The 14726-nt window shown below is 47.9% G+C and overlaps 7 protein-coding genes across 7 annotated transcripts; 3 read left to right on the top strand and 4 right to left on the bottom strand.

Annotated features, from left to right (window-relative positions):
* Window positions 1–308: 308 nt before the first annotated feature.
* Window positions 309–1709, top strand: EDB82DRAFT_555700 (pectin lyase fold/virulence factor; the record flags this gene model as incomplete). Its single annotated transcript, XM_025735011.2, has 2 exons — window positions 309–1028; window positions 1080–1709. The coding sequence occupies 2 exons, from the start codon at window positions 309–311 to the stop codon at window positions 1491–1493; spliced, it is 1134 nt and encodes a 377-aa protein (XP_025585760.1). The 3' UTR covers window positions 1494–1709.
* Window positions 1710–2059: 350 nt separating this feature from the next.
* On the top strand, window positions 2060–2611 carry EDB82DRAFT_475235 (uncharacterized protein; the record flags this gene model as incomplete). The annotated part of the gene is made up of 1 exon (XM_025735010.1): window positions 2060–2611. The coding sequence occupies one exon, from the start codon at window positions 2060–2062 to the stop codon at window positions 2609–2611; it is 552 nt and encodes a 183-aa protein (XP_025585759.1).
* A 215-nt stretch (window positions 2612–2826) lies between these two features.
* On the top strand, window positions 2827–4087 carry EDB82DRAFT_499280 (uncharacterized protein). Its single transcript, XM_025735008.2, has 2 exons — window positions 2827–3798; window positions 3845–4087. The coding sequence occupies exons 1-2, from the start codon at window positions 2850–2852 to the stop codon at window positions 4042–4044; spliced, it is 1149 nt and encodes a 382-aa protein (XP_025585758.2). The 5' UTR covers window positions 2827–2849; the 3' UTR covers window positions 4045–4087.
* On the bottom strand, window positions 3982–8311 carry EDB82DRAFT_172736 (uncharacterized protein). The gene is made up of 2 exons (XM_025735007.2): window positions 7069–8311; window positions 3982–7015 (listed from the first exon to the last, which is right to left on the bottom strand). The coding sequence occupies exons 1-2, from the start codon at window positions 7931–7933 to the stop codon at window positions 4158–4160; spliced, it is 3723 nt and encodes a 1240-aa protein (XP_025585757.2). The 5' UTR covers window positions 7934–8311; the 3' UTR covers window positions 3982–4157.
* A 75-nt stretch (window positions 8312–8386) lies between these two features.
* On the bottom strand, window positions 8387–9694 carry EDB82DRAFT_499275 (BTB/POZ protein). The gene is made up of 3 exons (XM_065608594.1): window positions 9634–9694; window positions 9460–9586; window positions 8387–9409 (listed from the first exon to the last, which is right to left on the bottom strand). The coding sequence occupies exons 1-3, from the start codon at window positions 9675–9677 to the stop codon at window positions 8834–8836; spliced, it is 747 nt and encodes a 248-aa protein (XP_065464844.1). The 5' UTR covers window positions 9678–9694; the 3' UTR covers window positions 8387–8833.
* A 407-nt stretch (window positions 9695–10101) lies between these two features.
* Window positions 10102–12085, bottom strand: EDB82DRAFT_499274 (permease for cytosine/purines, uracil, thiamine, allantoin-domain-containing protein). The gene is made up of 3 exons (XM_025735005.2): window positions 11580–12085; window positions 11302–11525; window positions 10102–11253 (listed from the first exon to the last, which is right to left on the bottom strand). The coding sequence occupies exons 1-3, from the start codon at window positions 11994–11996 to the stop codon at window positions 10356–10358; spliced, it is 1539 nt and encodes a 512-aa protein (XP_025585755.1). The 5' UTR covers window positions 11997–12085; the 3' UTR covers window positions 10102–10355.
* A 526-nt stretch (window positions 12086–12611) lies between these two features.
* Window positions 12612–14442, bottom strand: EDB82DRAFT_499271 (uncharacterized protein). The gene is made up of 6 exons (XM_065608593.1): window positions 13958–14442; window positions 13836–13908; window positions 13430–13787; window positions 13263–13383; window positions 13107–13217; window positions 12612–13058 (listed from the first exon to the last, which is right to left on the bottom strand). Exons 1-6 carry the CDS (start codon window positions 14032–14034, stop codon window positions 12665–12667), a joined length of 1134 nt encoding a protein of 377 aa, XP_065464843.1. The 5' UTR covers window positions 14035–14442; the 3' UTR covers window positions 12612–12664.
* Between the last annotated feature and the right edge of the window lie 284 nt (window positions 14443–14726).

Below are 14726 nucleotides of genomic sequence, written 5' to 3'. Positions count from 1 at the left end.
CCGCCGAAGTTCCACGGAAGAACCGGTGGTGTAGTATTTCCGCCAGTCATGACAACTTGTGCCTGGTGTATCGACCCCAAGTAGGGACGTTTCAAGTAAACAGTGACATAGGAGTAGTCTAGAGAAATATTCTGGAGAAAGTGGGTTATCCGCTGATTGTAAGTACTACTGAAATGTTGTTGGAATAAATATATCTGGAGTGCCGCCTCTTTCTTACTGATATATTCCATTCCACATTCGTTCTTTCTCCATTCATTCGTTCTTTTACCATTTTCCGTCTATTCACTCTTTTTTTTTCTCCTTCCAAGATGAAGTCTCTTTCCATTCTCTCCGTGGCTATCGCCGCGCTGGTCTCAAACGTTTCCGCCGCCGGTGTGACTGGTACCCCCGAGGGGTTCGCCTCCGAGGTTACAGGTGGAGGCAGCGCTGAGGGAGCCTATCCCAAGTCCACCGATGAGCTGGTCTCTATGCTCGGTGACAGCACAACCCGAGTCATCTTCCTCGATCAGGAGTTCGACTTTACCGGAACTGAGGGAACCGCCTCCGAGCAGGGCTGTGCTCCTTGGGGCACTGGATCCGGTTGCCAGCAGGCTATCAACAAGGACGACTGGTGCAACAACTACCAGCCCGACGCCCCCAAGGTCGACGTTTCCTATGATAAGGCTGGACTGAACCCTATCGTCGTCAACTCTGACAAGTCCATTGTTGGTATCGGCGCCAACGGTGTCATCAAGGGCAAGGGTCTTTACATCAAGGGTGCTAAAAACATCATCATTCAGAACATCCACATCACTGAGCTCAACCCTCAGTACGTTTGGGGAGGTGATGCTATCCAGGTTGACGGATCTGACCTCATCTGGATTGACCACGTTACTACCTCCAACATCGGCCGCCAGCACATTGTTCTTGGAACCAGCGCTACCAACCGAGTTTCCATCACCAACAACCACATCAACGGCGAGAGTCAGTGGTCTGCTACCTGTGACGGTCACCAATACTGGTCCATGTACTTTACCGGTTCCAGCGACGTGAGTAATCTTTAATAACTTCATGTCATCTAAATACTAACCACAAAGCAGATGGTCACACTCAAGAACAACTACATCTTCAAGACCTCCGGCCGAGCCCCCAAGGTTTCTGGCGATACCGTCCTCCACGCCGTCAACAACTACTGGCAGGGTAACTCTGGCCACGCTTTCGAGACTAGCGACAACGCCAAGATCCTCGCTGAGGGTAACCTGTTCCAGGACGTCAAGGCCGCCATCGAGGAGGGATCCACTGGTGCCATCTTCTCTAGCCCTGATGCTTCTGCCAACGCTGCTTGCTCCAACGGCGTCGGTCACGTCTGCGAGACTAACCAGTACGACAACTCCGGTTCTATTTCTGGTACCGACTCGAGCTTCTTCAGCACCTTCGGCGGTAAGGCTGCTGATGCTAAGCCTGCTTCTTCCATCACTGGTCTTGCCGCCAGTGCTGGTTTCGGTACTATTTAAGTGTAGTCAACGGGGTCTATCGGGCAGGCTCTCCTGAGGACTATTTGAGGTAGTTTAGCTTTCGATGTATATAATATCGAACTTTCGGGCTTTGTTATCAAGGCGGAAAGTATATAGAAACATGATGTTGACAGAGACTTCGGTGCCAAGACGTCCTTACCACCCATGGCTTGTGTATGCAGGTGGACTAACTACTAGTAAATGATCTCATGTAATTCTCGATCTTCACGTTCATCCATAAGTAAAAATGTCTCAACAGTAAACCTTGCTCTCAACATGGCGCTCTATCGAATGCGTTCAACGAACATAAGCGGGTTCTTCCACCTCGCAGGTTAAGTGGAGGTCTAAAAAGGCAGCTCTTCTGGACCCGTTAGCGTAGACAGGCCACGATATCATTGGTTCGTAACCGCTCATTCAGTAACTGACGTGAGATGAACCTGGCAGTCCTGAATGATTCCTCATCTGACAGTCTTTTTTACCCTCTGACTCTTTTCGCCACATCTCTTCTATCTTACACCATTTTCCCATCCAATTTGTGTACCCGGTCATTACGACACAAGCCAACGATGGATAAGATACAAACCATTGTCAGAATTCCTTCTGCGGACGACGCGAACGATAAAACTCTGACCAGCACCCTCGCCAGCATCGTCAACACATCTTATAAGATAGCGGAGAGCGATATATTTGTTCCTTCATACCAGCGCACCTCAGAGTCAGAGATCGCACAATTTATTCGCAACGGGCAACTTGCAGTCGCATACCTCGTCTCTAGCAATGAACCCATCGGCTGTGTCTTCATTAAATTACTCACACCCGCTCTTGGGGAGTTTGGGATGCTGGCGCTGGACACCAAGCTTCAAGGTACTGGCTTGGGACGTCAGCTGACTATCTTCGCGGAGGACGAGTGCCGAAGTCGGGGTTGCACAACTATGCAGCTTGAAATCCTCGTTCCATCAACGTTTCACCACGAGGGAAAGGCGAGGTTGTTGAGCTGGTATGGCAGAATGGGATATAAACTTGTCAAGTTGGGAAACTTTGGTGACGATTATCCTGATCTGTTCAAATTGTTAGCTGGACCAACGGAGTATAGAATTTTCGAGAAGACTCTTGTCTGAAGAGCCAGTCAATAAAATAACGCATTAGTCGGGCATACGATGTCCCACACAGTAACAACAGGATGGTTGGTACTCATCAATGGTCACACATGTAGCGCAAAAAAGGTCTTACATTGAGGTGGATGACGATCTTGACTAAGACGTGCTGATCTAAGCTGAGACATTCACGTATGTCCCAACCCCCCCGCCCTACCGCTCGGGATGTTCGACGGGAAACTTCATACCAAAGTTGGTCAACATGAAGTTCAACAAACAACTATGCCTTATAGCTGCCACGACTATCGCTTTCGGTCTAGCCGACACCCAATCTCCACTTTCGCGTCAATTGCCGAGTATTCAACAACCGTCGCCGTTACTTGAGCTACACAAATCCCTCGTCGAGCAAGCGTCTATTACAGGTTCGGAAAAGGCCGTCACCGACTATCTCACGACGTATCTCGAAGATTATGGCTTCACTGTCGAGACACAGACCGTGGCCAAGAATCGAAACAACATATTAGCCTACTATGGTGACGCAAGAAAGACTCGGGTTCTAGTGACGTCTCATCTTGACACTGTTCCGCCGTATTGGCCCTACGAAAGACGCAGTGATGAGATATGGGGTAGAGGCACTGTTGATGCAAAAGGTAGTATAGCTTCCCAGGTTATTGCGGTCCGAGAATTGCAAGAGAAAAATATGATTAGCACGGGAGACGTTGCACTTCTCTTCGTAGTGGGCGAAGAGACTGGCGGGGATGGTATGAAGGCGGCAAATGATCTGGGCTTATCCTGGGAATCTGTCATATTTGGAGAGCCCACAGAGCTCAAGCTTGCCAGGGGACACAAAGGCGGTTTGCGTTTCACCGTCAGAGCAAAGGGGAAAGCCGGACACTCCGGGTATCCCGAGACTGGTAGCAACGCTATTGACAGTCTTGTCCGCGGGCTTTCGGTTCTCCAGCAAGCCGATCTTCCGTGGAGCGACCAGTTTGGTAACACCACCATCAACATTGGTAGGATAGAGGGTGGTGTAGCTCCAAATGTCATCCCAGCAGATGCCTCTGCCATCGGTAGTGCGAGAATTGCAGCGGGGACAGCTGAGGAAATGAAACATCTAGTCTCACAGATTGTCGAGGCAAGTAACGCGCACCTAGTTGTCGAGTTTAGTGGATATGCTGTCGATCCAGTACCCCTTGACTATGATGTTGCTGGTAAGTAAAGGTCTTTACATGGAAGCGTGATGCTAAAGTGGAACAGGTTTTAATACCATTGTCGTCAACTATGGCACCGACATTCCATCTCTCAAGGGAATCCATAAGAAATATCTATACGGGCCAGGCTCGATTCTAGAGGCGCATTCTGACCATGAGCACTTGAGGGTATCAGACTTGGAGGACGCCGTAAAAGGCTATAAAATGCTAGTATCTCACTGCCTACATCGTTCGTTGGTGGACTGAGAATGGCACCATTCACTCGTCGTTGTCTAGTCGAAACGGAACTTAACCTTGATTAAAAATGCTCTATGCCAGACAAAACGCTATGTATCCTGTAGTGTATCTCAAATCTATGCCTAGTACCTATCGTGCTTCCTTAGTAACCTCTCTATTTTGCTCATAACCTCTGGTATCCGGAAAGGCTTCGACACCAAATCATCCATACCACTCTCCAATGCTACTCGTATCTGCTCATCCCTAACATTCGCCGTGACTGCGATCACAGGTACGTGCTCAATTATTTCGCCCTCCTTCTGCATCCGCCTAATCTCGGATACACACGTCAGGCCATCCATATTGGGCATCTCCAGGTCCATAAGAACCACCGAGAGCTCTGAACCGTCCTGTCTGCAGAAATGCGTCTTTCTCAGGAATTCAAGTGCTTCCACACCATCGTTGGTCGCACTGACGGTGCAGCCGGCCTTCCGTAGTTGGTTCACCAGAACCTTTTGGTTGATGAGGTTGTCTTCAACGATATGGACCGTTAAGTCGCGTGGGTCAAATGTTTCGTCTGATCCATGTCTCCGGCGATTATTCTTTGAGTTGAGGATATAGGCTTCTCCAGACGGTGTTCTTGTCGGTAACGATGTGGTTGTGGCAGGGTGTTTACTTGGCGGTGATGGTGACGGTGACGGTGACTGTGACAAGACAGGCTGGTTGGGGTCTTTCTGATTCGGAGCTGATGATCTTCGTGCTTGAACGTAGAAGCCAAAGTCACTGCCGTGGCCAGCAGCGGAAGCAACACCGATACGCCCTCCGTGTAGCTCAGCGAGTCGCTTAGAGATGAACAGTCCTAGGCCGCTTCCGCCGTATTTAGCGTGTGTTCTGGGAGAAGCTTGCTTGAATCGTTGGAAAAGCAGCCGTCTCTCGTTCTCTGTCAACCCACAACCGGTGTCTTGGACCCTATATCGCACATACAATGTCTCTCCATTACCCCATTCGTCTGAAGACACAACATTGCCAAGCTCCCCACGAGTAGGTGCAAAAGCAAAGTCAGGTATGTGATCACCCTCTGGTGGAGTTTTCGACACACCTACAGTAACCTTGATGACACGCGTTGAAGAAGAGGCCGTGAATTTGATAGCATTCGTCATGAGGTTGATCAGAATCTGCAGAACGCGGCTTGGATCCATAACAACCCAGTCGACGGCGAGATCATTAAACTCTTGGGGGATCTGTATCTCAAGACTGATATCCTTCGCCACCATCTCCGATTCAAACATCTTGACCGCCCGTTCAACGATGGCCTGTGGCTGACAGACTACAGGTGTAATTAGAAGAAGATTCGAATCGAGCTTGGACACAGTAAGAATGTCGTTAACGATCGATTTTTGATGCTGCACGCACAACACGATGGTCTGTGACGCGTCGAGGCATGAGTCTAGAATTTCGAGAGAGGCAGGTACACCACTCGATCTTGCAGCCTCCATAGCCAAGGTAATATCATCTGCGCATTGTAGAATAGCGCTTAGAGGATTTCTCATCTCGTGGGACGTGATGTCGATAAACTCGTTCTGTTGTCGTCTTGTCTCCTCCGCTTCTTGGAGTCGCCGGTTCTGCAATCCCTGTGCCCATTTGAGGTGCGAAATATCGGTAATAGAACCCATGATAGACCGTAAGGTACCATCATTTGATATCTCAGGGTGTGCTGTGACCATAACCCAGCAGTCAATCAGCTCACCATGTATACTGACAGAATCCTCAACACCCTTTCGTAGCTGCACTTCTCCAGACCACGGGAGCATTTCTTGGGTCAGGCGATGCCAGCCTTCTTCCATTATAATGTCCGAGCTACCCATCAAATCAACCCATGACATGTCGCTGTGAATGTCTCGTGTATGGCCGGTCATTTCGTAAAATTTGTCGTTGGCCTCGCGCAAGATTCCTTCGGGACTGGCGAGGAACATGCCGAGCGGTGATAGTTCTGTCATTCTTCGGAGACGACTTGCTTGAAGATTAATCTGCTGCGTCAGTTCCTCCTTCTCCAATGCTGCGGCCTCGACAGCGTCCCGTCCGCGGCGTGTCTCTTCTTCGAAGAGAATAATGGACGCCAAAGAAGTCGCCAGTTGGTTGTTAAGCAATGAGGCGAAAGACTTGTACCCCGCGTCGTAAGGTCGACGAGGGTTGACTCCAAGGACCAAGAAGGCCAAGACATTCTCACCATTGGTTGGTCGAACAGGGAATATGATTGCTTCTGAACCGGTTTCGTCAAACCCTCGCCACTGGATCCCTTTTAGAATATCTTCTGGAAGAGACCCGTCTCGAATACGAATCAATGTGGGCTCGCCTCGTGTACGCATGGCTTCACGGAAGGATGGGACAAACCCCTGGTGACTCCGCTTGAGATCAATTTGATCCGGTGCAGCAGTATGTCCGCGAGGTATACCGATCGTCCCCTCAAGATAGCAAGACTTGCTTGAGATTGTGCTGCCAGAAGAGCTCGATTGGTGATCTGTGTCCTCTGAATCTCCGACAGAGTAAACCAGAGCAAACGGAACATCCTTGTGATTATCCTCCAGTCCTTCAAGTACAAACTTCCAAAAGCTTTTGACGGAAGTTGCCTTTCGCAAGGACTCTCCAAGTTTGTTGATTGTAGCCATTCGGCGCTGGCTTAGAATGAGATCTGTTGTCTCGAATGGGGCATTGTAGAAGCCGACGATACGACTTGTACCGCCATATAATGGTGTGAGTGTCCAGCAAATATGGGTCTCCTCGAGAAACCCTCGTCTAAAGAGAGCCAATTCATCATTATCGCCGCGATGGCTGATACCAGTCCGTATAACCTCAGCGAAAGCTGATCCAAGAACATCCCAGGCTTCTGACCAAGGACCAGATGCGCCTGTGCCCAGCATGGATGGATGTTTGTTGCCGGCGTAGTGTATGGCATATTGCTCGTTGTACAACATTGTCATGTCGTTCCCCCAGAACAGACTTGCTAAACTAGTGTCAAAAAGGCGAAATAAAGTCGTGTAGCCCGACGAGACTTACCAGGGTGAGGATTGGTGATGACGAGATTTGCCATTTGGCGAAGCTCTGGCGACCACGTATCCATGTGTCCCAACGGCGTTGAGAACCAGTCGATATCCCTAAGAAGCTTGATATACGGCGTCAAAAGTCCTTTCGGCTTTGCCACTGTCCAATCTGCGACAGCCTTCTCGGGCTTCCCTAAGGTAAATGATCCACTGCTTGAGCTGCCAGTAATACGGTCTGAACTCCCTTTAGACGTCCCTCGCCACCATGATTTGAATGATTCTTTTCGTTGTGTTGATATGAGATAGGTTGACCCTACAGATGGCATTTCCGGAGCTATCATCTCGGTTGGGCTTTGGAAAATCTCATCTTTAACCTCTGGCTCTGGGTCTTGTTTCACTGGTTCAGTGTCTTCCTGCTTTGCTTGGTCGTAGTCCTTGATGCTGGGGGTGCTGGCATGAGAGAGTGCTCTGGAAGACAAAGTTTTCGGGGGAGCAGTTTGTTGCCATTGTCGATTTCCACTGATTAACCGCCATCTTTTTGTTACGGTTGATCCGGTCCAGAGTAAGTCGTTGTAGATAAAGAACAGAGGATAGACATCTTTAGAGTCGTCTTGGATTGTAATTCCAGTGGCCCAGCACTTGAAGTCAAGGTATGAAACAGATCCGGTTTGCTCGTTAAATGTCGCTTCCCCGCGTACAGAGTCAAAGAGTCGTTCGTGAGTAGTTAACGCGGTGTTGCAAAACACAGGCTGAATGACGTTTGAGGGTAATGGCGACTCGTCATCTGGGTCTAGATCAATGATAAACGTTGGTCGTGAATCTGCGTTCAAAATGTCTCTGATATTGAGCTTGTCGAGGTCGTCTGCGATGTCGGACTCCATATTCTTTTTGGGTCCTGTTACCGAAAAAAGAAAAGAAACAATTAAGAAAAAGAGGCTGATGAAAGGAAACAAGTCAGAAACATGGCGGAATTATTTTGGTGGGTTGCCAAGAAAGGTCAATGGAATGACGGCTACACTAGTGTGATTAATGATACTGTACAAACAGGCCATTCTGTATTTTATTGTCATCTTTCCTTGGTTCTTGTGAAACTTTCTTATGATGGGGACATCCATGCGAAACGTCTGTGGTTTAATATAAAAGAGGGACCCTAGACCCTAGACAGCCTCACTTGTCGACCTGAGTCCCATTCCCATCCGACATGTTCCATGCTGTCTTTTTAAACTGTCAATATTCAATGCAGTTAGTTAGTTCACAAGCATAGACGGGCAGACGGACGAGAAATGCACAATTAATCATTAGGTACTCCGTATGAATGATGTAACTCCGTGACCGGATCAAACCCTGCTTTTAGCCTATTAACCGACGCTAATCATGTCTAGCGGCCCGATCCAGATCTCGGGGCCCAACTTTTCCATCGACTTTTCTCTTTGTGATCACCATCTAGAACCAAAACATCCATCTTTTGCGCGCTTAACCGGGAAGTTGAGATCAATTCGCACAATCGCAATCTTTCATCACACTAGCCTGTGTGGCGCTGTGGCTCAAAACACTGCAGCTAAAATGCAAAGTACCGAGCCGATGAACCTTTTTCAGCTATTAGAAGCATGGCTCAGTTTACATTGTTAGATCACATTCTTGTACTATTGTTCAACATAGGTCAGTATTATCTTTGAAAATCTTGCACAATCATCAAGTCATTCAACATGGAAAGATTTCCCATCATAGATTCATTTTTATCAGGTCGTGTCAACGTAGGGTACTCTAAGTCGTGCACTTCCTTATGGTGTATGGTTGTATTTCACTGCATTTGGACCATCTAAACCTCCGCATCTGCAGCTTGGACAATAAGTTAACCAGTGTGAGAAATCGGCCGTCGTTTCCTGTTTAGCGGTATCAAACGTTATCTGGCATGATTTACAAGTATAACGTTGATGATTCCAGGACTCGTTCCCTTGGAATCGGATGATATCGATGGCAAAATCCGCATTCGACGCCAGTTCAGTCTTGAAGTCGTCCCGGTCTATCAAGATACTAAGGTTGTTAAGTGAAGTAATCACGGCTATATCTCTCAGCTCTCTGTCAGTGGAAGGTGTCGAAGTATACACCAAGCTGATTGTGTCAGGGAATTCACCCTCCTCCCAGTCCTGTTTGATCGAAGTGCTGAATTTCCCCTGGGCAAAAGTTTTCAGGGTGCTCATTGCGTATTTGTCTGCGATTTGATACATCTTTGCGTTGAAGACCATTGCAGAGCTACCATTCGGTATATCGTAATTCAGATGATACGTAAAGTAGATCATCGCCTCTACCAAGCTGACATCAAAGTCGACTATTTCAATGGCTCTCTCGTAGCTCTCCTTCAGCATATTAGTTAGCTGAAAGTTTATATGCGTATGATAGTACACACCTTCCAAGGTCCATCGAGCTGTTTCGCAAAGTATTCGGAATGGCAACAGAGGACGATCCGGTGTATTGCAAACTCTCGATTTCCGCATCTGATGACGGCATCAGAAAAAGAAATGTTGTTTAAGTAACTTTTGCAATTAGTATGGCCTGGAATAAACACTTCAAAATGGCATACTTCTTCAGACATGGGCCGAAGCCCGTTGGAGATTGATCGGCCATCCTCGCGCGAGGTTTTCCCTTCTTGTTGAGAACATGTTTTAACCATGCCTCATCTCCTTTATATAAATGCCTGAGTTGGCTGGTCGGCCTCCCACGGCCCTGTGTCAGCAACATGACATCACTATAATCATATGTCCTAACTATGTGGCATACAATACATTTTTAACTTTGAATACATCAACTTTAAATCATGACAGTGGCTTTCAGTCGTACCTTGGACAAAGTTCTGTGGTAGAAGGCTGGAAACAGGCCATGACGGGAAGCCTCAGGGCACTGTAACCTTGGTGAAGATCAAGCCTATTTACGGTTGTATTGTTTCGCCATTGTCAACTAGACGGGAGTTTCCTGGTAAGAAATCATTCCCAGATGAATGGGCGGTTTTGAAAGCAATCGGGTGATCATTCTTTGTCGAAAGATGATATTACTGGCCTCATTGACAAGTAGCCTATGTTTAAGAAGTAGTATCTATTAGACAGTGTACACAAAATGAAATATGTAGCATGTACCTTGATTTCAAATGTGCCATATGTCGTAATAAACCCTAGATATTGTGTAGAGTCAAAAGTAGATATCTGAAGAAAGCAGACCGGTTTTTTCTTGTCTAACAAACAAAATTTCGTCCTCGGGGTTCATGAGGCATGTTTTCTACTACAGATAGCACCAAATTTCTCCCATAGCCTATCTTCCGTATATCCTGAGTTCGAAGTGTCGAAATATAGGGAATGTAACGATAGCGAATGCACAGCCCAACCACATTCCTAGATCAGCTGTGTGTGCCGCTTGTGACACAGGTCCAATGTACCACACCTGAGACATGCCTAGAATGGCACCGACCCAACCCAGGACAAAGCTCGCAAAAGCAGCCAGCCCAACAGGAAGGTAGTTTTTGTCTTCCCATGCAGTCCAGTCAAACCCTCGACGGCCACGGAAGATTAAATGTTCCTGCAACACAATACATATGAAGAGCATGACCCAGTATCCCATTAGCGCCACAAAGTTCTGAAAAATGACTAGAAGGCTTTCCCGGCCGGCCATTGCGAGGACGAGGGTAATCAGAGACAGGACAGTAGACCATACCCATCGAGGTACAGCTTTGGTGTAACGGCCAAGGACTTGGCAGCCAAGTGAGCCTGAGTAAAGAGAAGGCGTGCTATTGGCGATAACGCCCAGGGCTACTACAACAGAACAAAACTTTCCAAAGCCATGAAGAGGATCGTAAGCCTTGACTATGAGAGCACCAGTGCTGATAGCATTGGCGTCAGCCCAGTCTTTGTTGCTGACGAGACCTGTGGCCAGCCCAATGGCAATGAGGTAGACAAGGGTGAATGACATGGTCAGGCCAATAACAGTAAGCAGAAAGACCTTCAATCGAGATGTGCGCTCAGGATAGTAGACATAGAAGTCAGACGCAGCAGCAGCCCATGAGTTCGGGACATAAAAGCATAATGTGAAGAATGAAAGGCGACCGGCAGCAAGTGCTGGGCCGGAGACGGTAGGTTGAGCAGAGGCGTTGAATGAAGGCCCTGCAACACCTATAAGCACCGCAAGTACAACTACTTGCGCAATCCAAGCATACCTGAGTTATGTGAGTAAGTTAAGATGGAAGACTGTAAGGTAAACGTACCGTTCATAGGTGTGAAAGATTTTCATGCCAAAGACAGCGACAATCCATGAAACGATAGCGACGATTATCACACCCACCAAGATGGTCATGGTACCACCACTTACAGCGGATAGAACCTGTCCGCCAATGATGCAGTCGATTGTAGCATATCCAACCATCAAAACTATGTTAAGAAATGTTGGAATCTTTGAAGGCCAGTAACCGAAGAAGTAACGTAGCACAACCTGTATCATCAAGTGTCAAAGATCGTTCATTCAAGAGGGATAAGGCATGTTTACCATCGTGCGATTTCCACTCTGCGGGCCCCATATTGCCATGTACCCCGTGGAGCAAGCACCCAAGATTGTTCCAAACACCGCAAGGAGCGCGCTGTCCAGGAACCCCAACCCAAATACCATCGGCCCAAAAAGGCCTGTGGCGAGGTTATTTAGTGATAGGTTCGCACTGAACCATAGTAGCGCGACTTGAAGGTCTGCAGCGCTTGAAGCAGGCTGTCGCTCTTCGGGTAAAACACGCTGGATACCTCTCGCTTCTAGTCCAGCGAGGTTTTCAATGCGGTTGTTGATCTTCTGAAAGATTGAAGAAGGGGGAGTGGTGGACTCATTGGATATGTCATCGTCTCTGAACGTGGGAGAGGAACTAGTTACTGCAGACTTCTCATGAACTGCTTCTGTGTCATGGGGGGAAAGGGACATAGTGACGACCGATCAGAATAAAGAGAAAAGAGAGGTGGAAATTAAAGATGAGCCATCAATATAAAGTTACAGACAAAGTTTGAGGGGCTTGAAGGAGTTTTGTTGTTGAAATGTGCTGCAGATTGTGATCCCTGCAATGCGCTGTTGGTCCGCTGTCCGGGCTGGACCACTACTCGACAAAAGGAGACCCCGCGTGGTCTGACATGCGTGCTGAACCGTTCATCAATTACAAACTGCATGCGCATATTATGGCGTCCCTTACCGGAAGACACCTAAATTAAGCTGTAGTCTTCAGCGATTGAGCCGTCCCCCGACCCCCATGTCGATGGCTTGCTTCTTCAACCAGGGTCCAACAACATCAGGGCCTAGGTCTCCATAATCCTTGACGCCGCATGCAGCTTGTTCAGCAATGAAACCACACTCGCCTGCACTAATTCTTGAGCGGTTTAGTCAAGTGGTCAGGATCGGTTGGAGCGGAACACAGAATCTTACATTGGAAGTTTATTGCGGGAACTACGGTAGAGAATCGCTGGCACTTTCGACTGGACTTAGTGGTGTACGCTTCCGTTGCCACGTTAGTTCTTGGAGCTATGTCCTCGATGGCGATACTACGTATCTTAATTATGGTCAATAATACTGTGAAATGAACAGAAATAATAAGACACAGACTAAAGTCGATCCTCGCTGACTTCCACCTTGGTCACAACAGTAATATGCCCATCAGTTCCCTTCTCAAGTTTATCTCCGGCAATACCTGCCTTTGCTTCGACAAAGTAAGGCTGCTGGCCGTGTTGTTCTACAAGTTCAATTTGACTTCCATGATCTGGTGATTCAGCGGCACGCGTGCCATGCTCATCCTCCAGCTTTGCCCATGCAGATGGTTTACTACGTGCGTGTGTTCTTCGTCGAGCCGAGTTATCTTGGTACGAGGAGTTTCGATATGATGGATTCGGGTACGAGGGGTTTGAGGAGTCGCCTTTCGAACCAAGGGCGAGACGTAGGACGGGCCAGCAGAGAGGGAGGTTACCGACCCAGAGCGCGACGCCAGATTCTGCGACGTACCTGGCCAAGGTGTTAGAGGGGTTTACTTCAAACGTGATTGATGCTTACCAGTAAAGGAAGACGTAGCTGTTGGGGTTGCTGAAGTTGTAGTACCGGTTGAGAACCGCGGCAAGTATGTTGAATAGACCAAGGCCAAAGACACAGCACAGTCCGATTCGTCTGCTAAGGTCAGTGACCGTATCCGCCATAGGTAAGCATACTTACCTCTTTCTTGAAAGGCTGATGTTGATGACTATGGGAATAGGTAGCAGGATCAGCATGATGTCGCTGGCAATGTTGCACGCGGTTGCAGTGATCATGTGTGAGTAGTATGTTGCGCATTGCACTAGAGACATGTCAGACGAACCACCAATTGTTTGCGGAAGACATACTCTTATCAGGATTCACTGGTACAGCCCAATACTCGGGTGTTGGCGAACACCAAAAGAAGACAAACAAAAAGATGACGATGATATAAGTAATCGCACAGAAGGCTGCGACAAACCTGACAGCCCAGCGTTGCTTAATTGATGTTCCTTGTGTTAGTCGACCGTAGAGAAAGAGCAGACAAGCTTTGATCGTCCAAGCGGCTGTGAGAGCAAAGATCTCAAGGACGAATGTCATTTTGCTTCCAAAGACAGCCTTATCCCTTTCCTCTGGTGTCAGGCTATCTGCGACATCCGGCGCCATGTAATTAGAGCCATTCTTAGCCACTTCGTTAATAGAGACGACAACACCTGTGAAGTTGACCTGTTCCCAATAAGCATACTGTTGGTTGATGGATCGCGACATACTCACAAGCGCAAATACCATGAGATAATCCTCAATTGCAAGGCGATTCCATCTTCCCAATTTTAAGCGTCGCGATGCACTGTAATAAGTGAGTAATCACACTAGATTGAGAGGAGTTGGAGACTCACAGGCGACAAAGCACAATGAAGAGTCCCAGTACCCAGAGTACCCAAGACTCGATTAACAAAGACTGCAGAAACTCCATGCTGAGAAGATGATTGACATACTCTGTCAGTGTCGCAAAGATTAACCGAACGTGTGAAGAGAAGATCTTCAGCTATTTGGGTTCGATCTGTCATCTACCCTCATGTTTATTACTACCATAGTCAAACATGGATCCATACCTTTACGACAGTTGAATGCCCCCAAGACGCATACCTTTCAGCTCATCAAATCGTACCATGCAAAAGCAAAGACAGGCCCATCCTTGAGTAGTCAATCTTAGTATGGAAACTCTGTTAGCAATTTTGACAGCTGCGAAATTTCAGGGTCGTTCCCTTTAGCAAAAAATGCCAACCAACAAGTTGCCTGCATGATTAGACTTTCTTCCCCTGCGTTCTACCGTTGACATGTGCCGTCGAGAACAGACATCCTGCGGCGTTGCGCTTAGGTCGGCACGAAGGGAACAAGGGACAGAGAGGCCAGACAGATGTAAGAGGGAACTTTGGGGTGCTGATAACGGCTGCGGTTGTCTTCGGTCCGCTCCCGATCCTTGCTAGACTAGGAGCTTTCGTGGGGGTGCCGGCTGGGCAAAAGCTTAAGGGCTCATCATACGATCAAACGGCTCCTTGTACAAGTTCTAGACTCTCAGGTGCCGAGTCTTCACTACGCTTAAATTCTATATCCTCTTATTAAATCGTATTCCGCGGGGGCTTTTCCTCTTTAATTTATTGATAT

This window comes from Fusarium venenatum, assembly GCF_020744135.1.
Source record: "Fusarium venenatum strain MPI-CAGE-CH-0201 chromosome Unknown EDB82scaffold_2, whole genome shotgun sequence".
NCBI lineage: Eukaryota > Fungi > Ascomycota > Sordariomycetes > Hypocreales > Nectriaceae > Fusarium > Fusarium venenatum.
Note: the sequence above shows the minus strand (reverse complement) of the source record. Positions and strands in the feature narration are given on the sequence as shown.

Coding starts and splice junctions, on each gene's coding strand:
- EDB82DRAFT_499274 (XM_025735005.2), bottom strand. CDS start 11,996: ATGTCCCTTTCCCCCCATGACACAGAAGCAGTTCATGAGAAGTCTGCA. Junction 11,526..11,579: donor AGAGTGGAAATCGCACGATG/GTAAACATGCCT, acceptor TTGATGATACAG/GTTGTGCTACGTTACTTCTT. Junction 11,254..11,301: donor ATCTTTCACACCTATGAACG/GTACGTTTACCT, acceptor CACATAACTCAG/GTATGCTTGGATTGCGCAAG.
- EDB82DRAFT_499280 (XM_025735008.2), top strand. CDS start 2,850: ATGAAGTTCAACAAACAACTATGCCTTATAGCTGCCACGACTATCGCT. Junction 3,799..3,844: donor CCTTGACTATGATGTTGCTG/GTAAGTAAAGGT, acceptor AAAGTGGAACAG/GTTTTAATACCATTGTCGTC.
- EDB82DRAFT_499275 (XM_065608594.1), bottom strand. CDS start 9,677: ATGGCCGATCAATCTCCAACGGGCTTCGGCCCATGTCTGAAGAA. Junction 9,587..9,633: donor TTCGGCCCATGTCTGAAGAA/GTATGCCATTTT, acceptor TAATTGCAAAAG/TTACTTAAACAACATTTCTT. Junction 9,410..9,459: donor AGCTCGATGGACCTTGGAAG/GTGTGTACTATC, acceptor AATATGCTGAAG/GAGAGCTACGAGAGAGCCAT.
- EDB82DRAFT_172736 (XM_025735007.2), bottom strand. CDS start 7,933: ATGGAGTCCGACATCGCAGACGACCTCGACAAGCTCAATATCAGAGAC. Junction 7,016..7,068: donor CATCACCAATCCTCACCCTG/GTAAGTCTCGTC, acceptor ACACTAGTTTAG/CAAGTCTGTTCTGGGGGAAC.
- EDB82DRAFT_499271 (XM_065608593.1), bottom strand. CDS start 14,034: ATGGAGTTTCTGCAGTCTTTGTTAATCGAGTCTTGGGTACTCTGGGTA. Junction 13,384..13,429: donor ACCAGTGAATCCTGATAAGA/GTATGTCTTCCG, acceptor ACATGTCTCTAG/TGCAATGCGCAACATACTAC. Junction 13,218..13,262: donor ATCAGCCTTTCAAGAAAGAG/GTAAGTATGCTT, acceptor TGACCTTAGCAG/ACGAATCGGACTGTGCTGTG.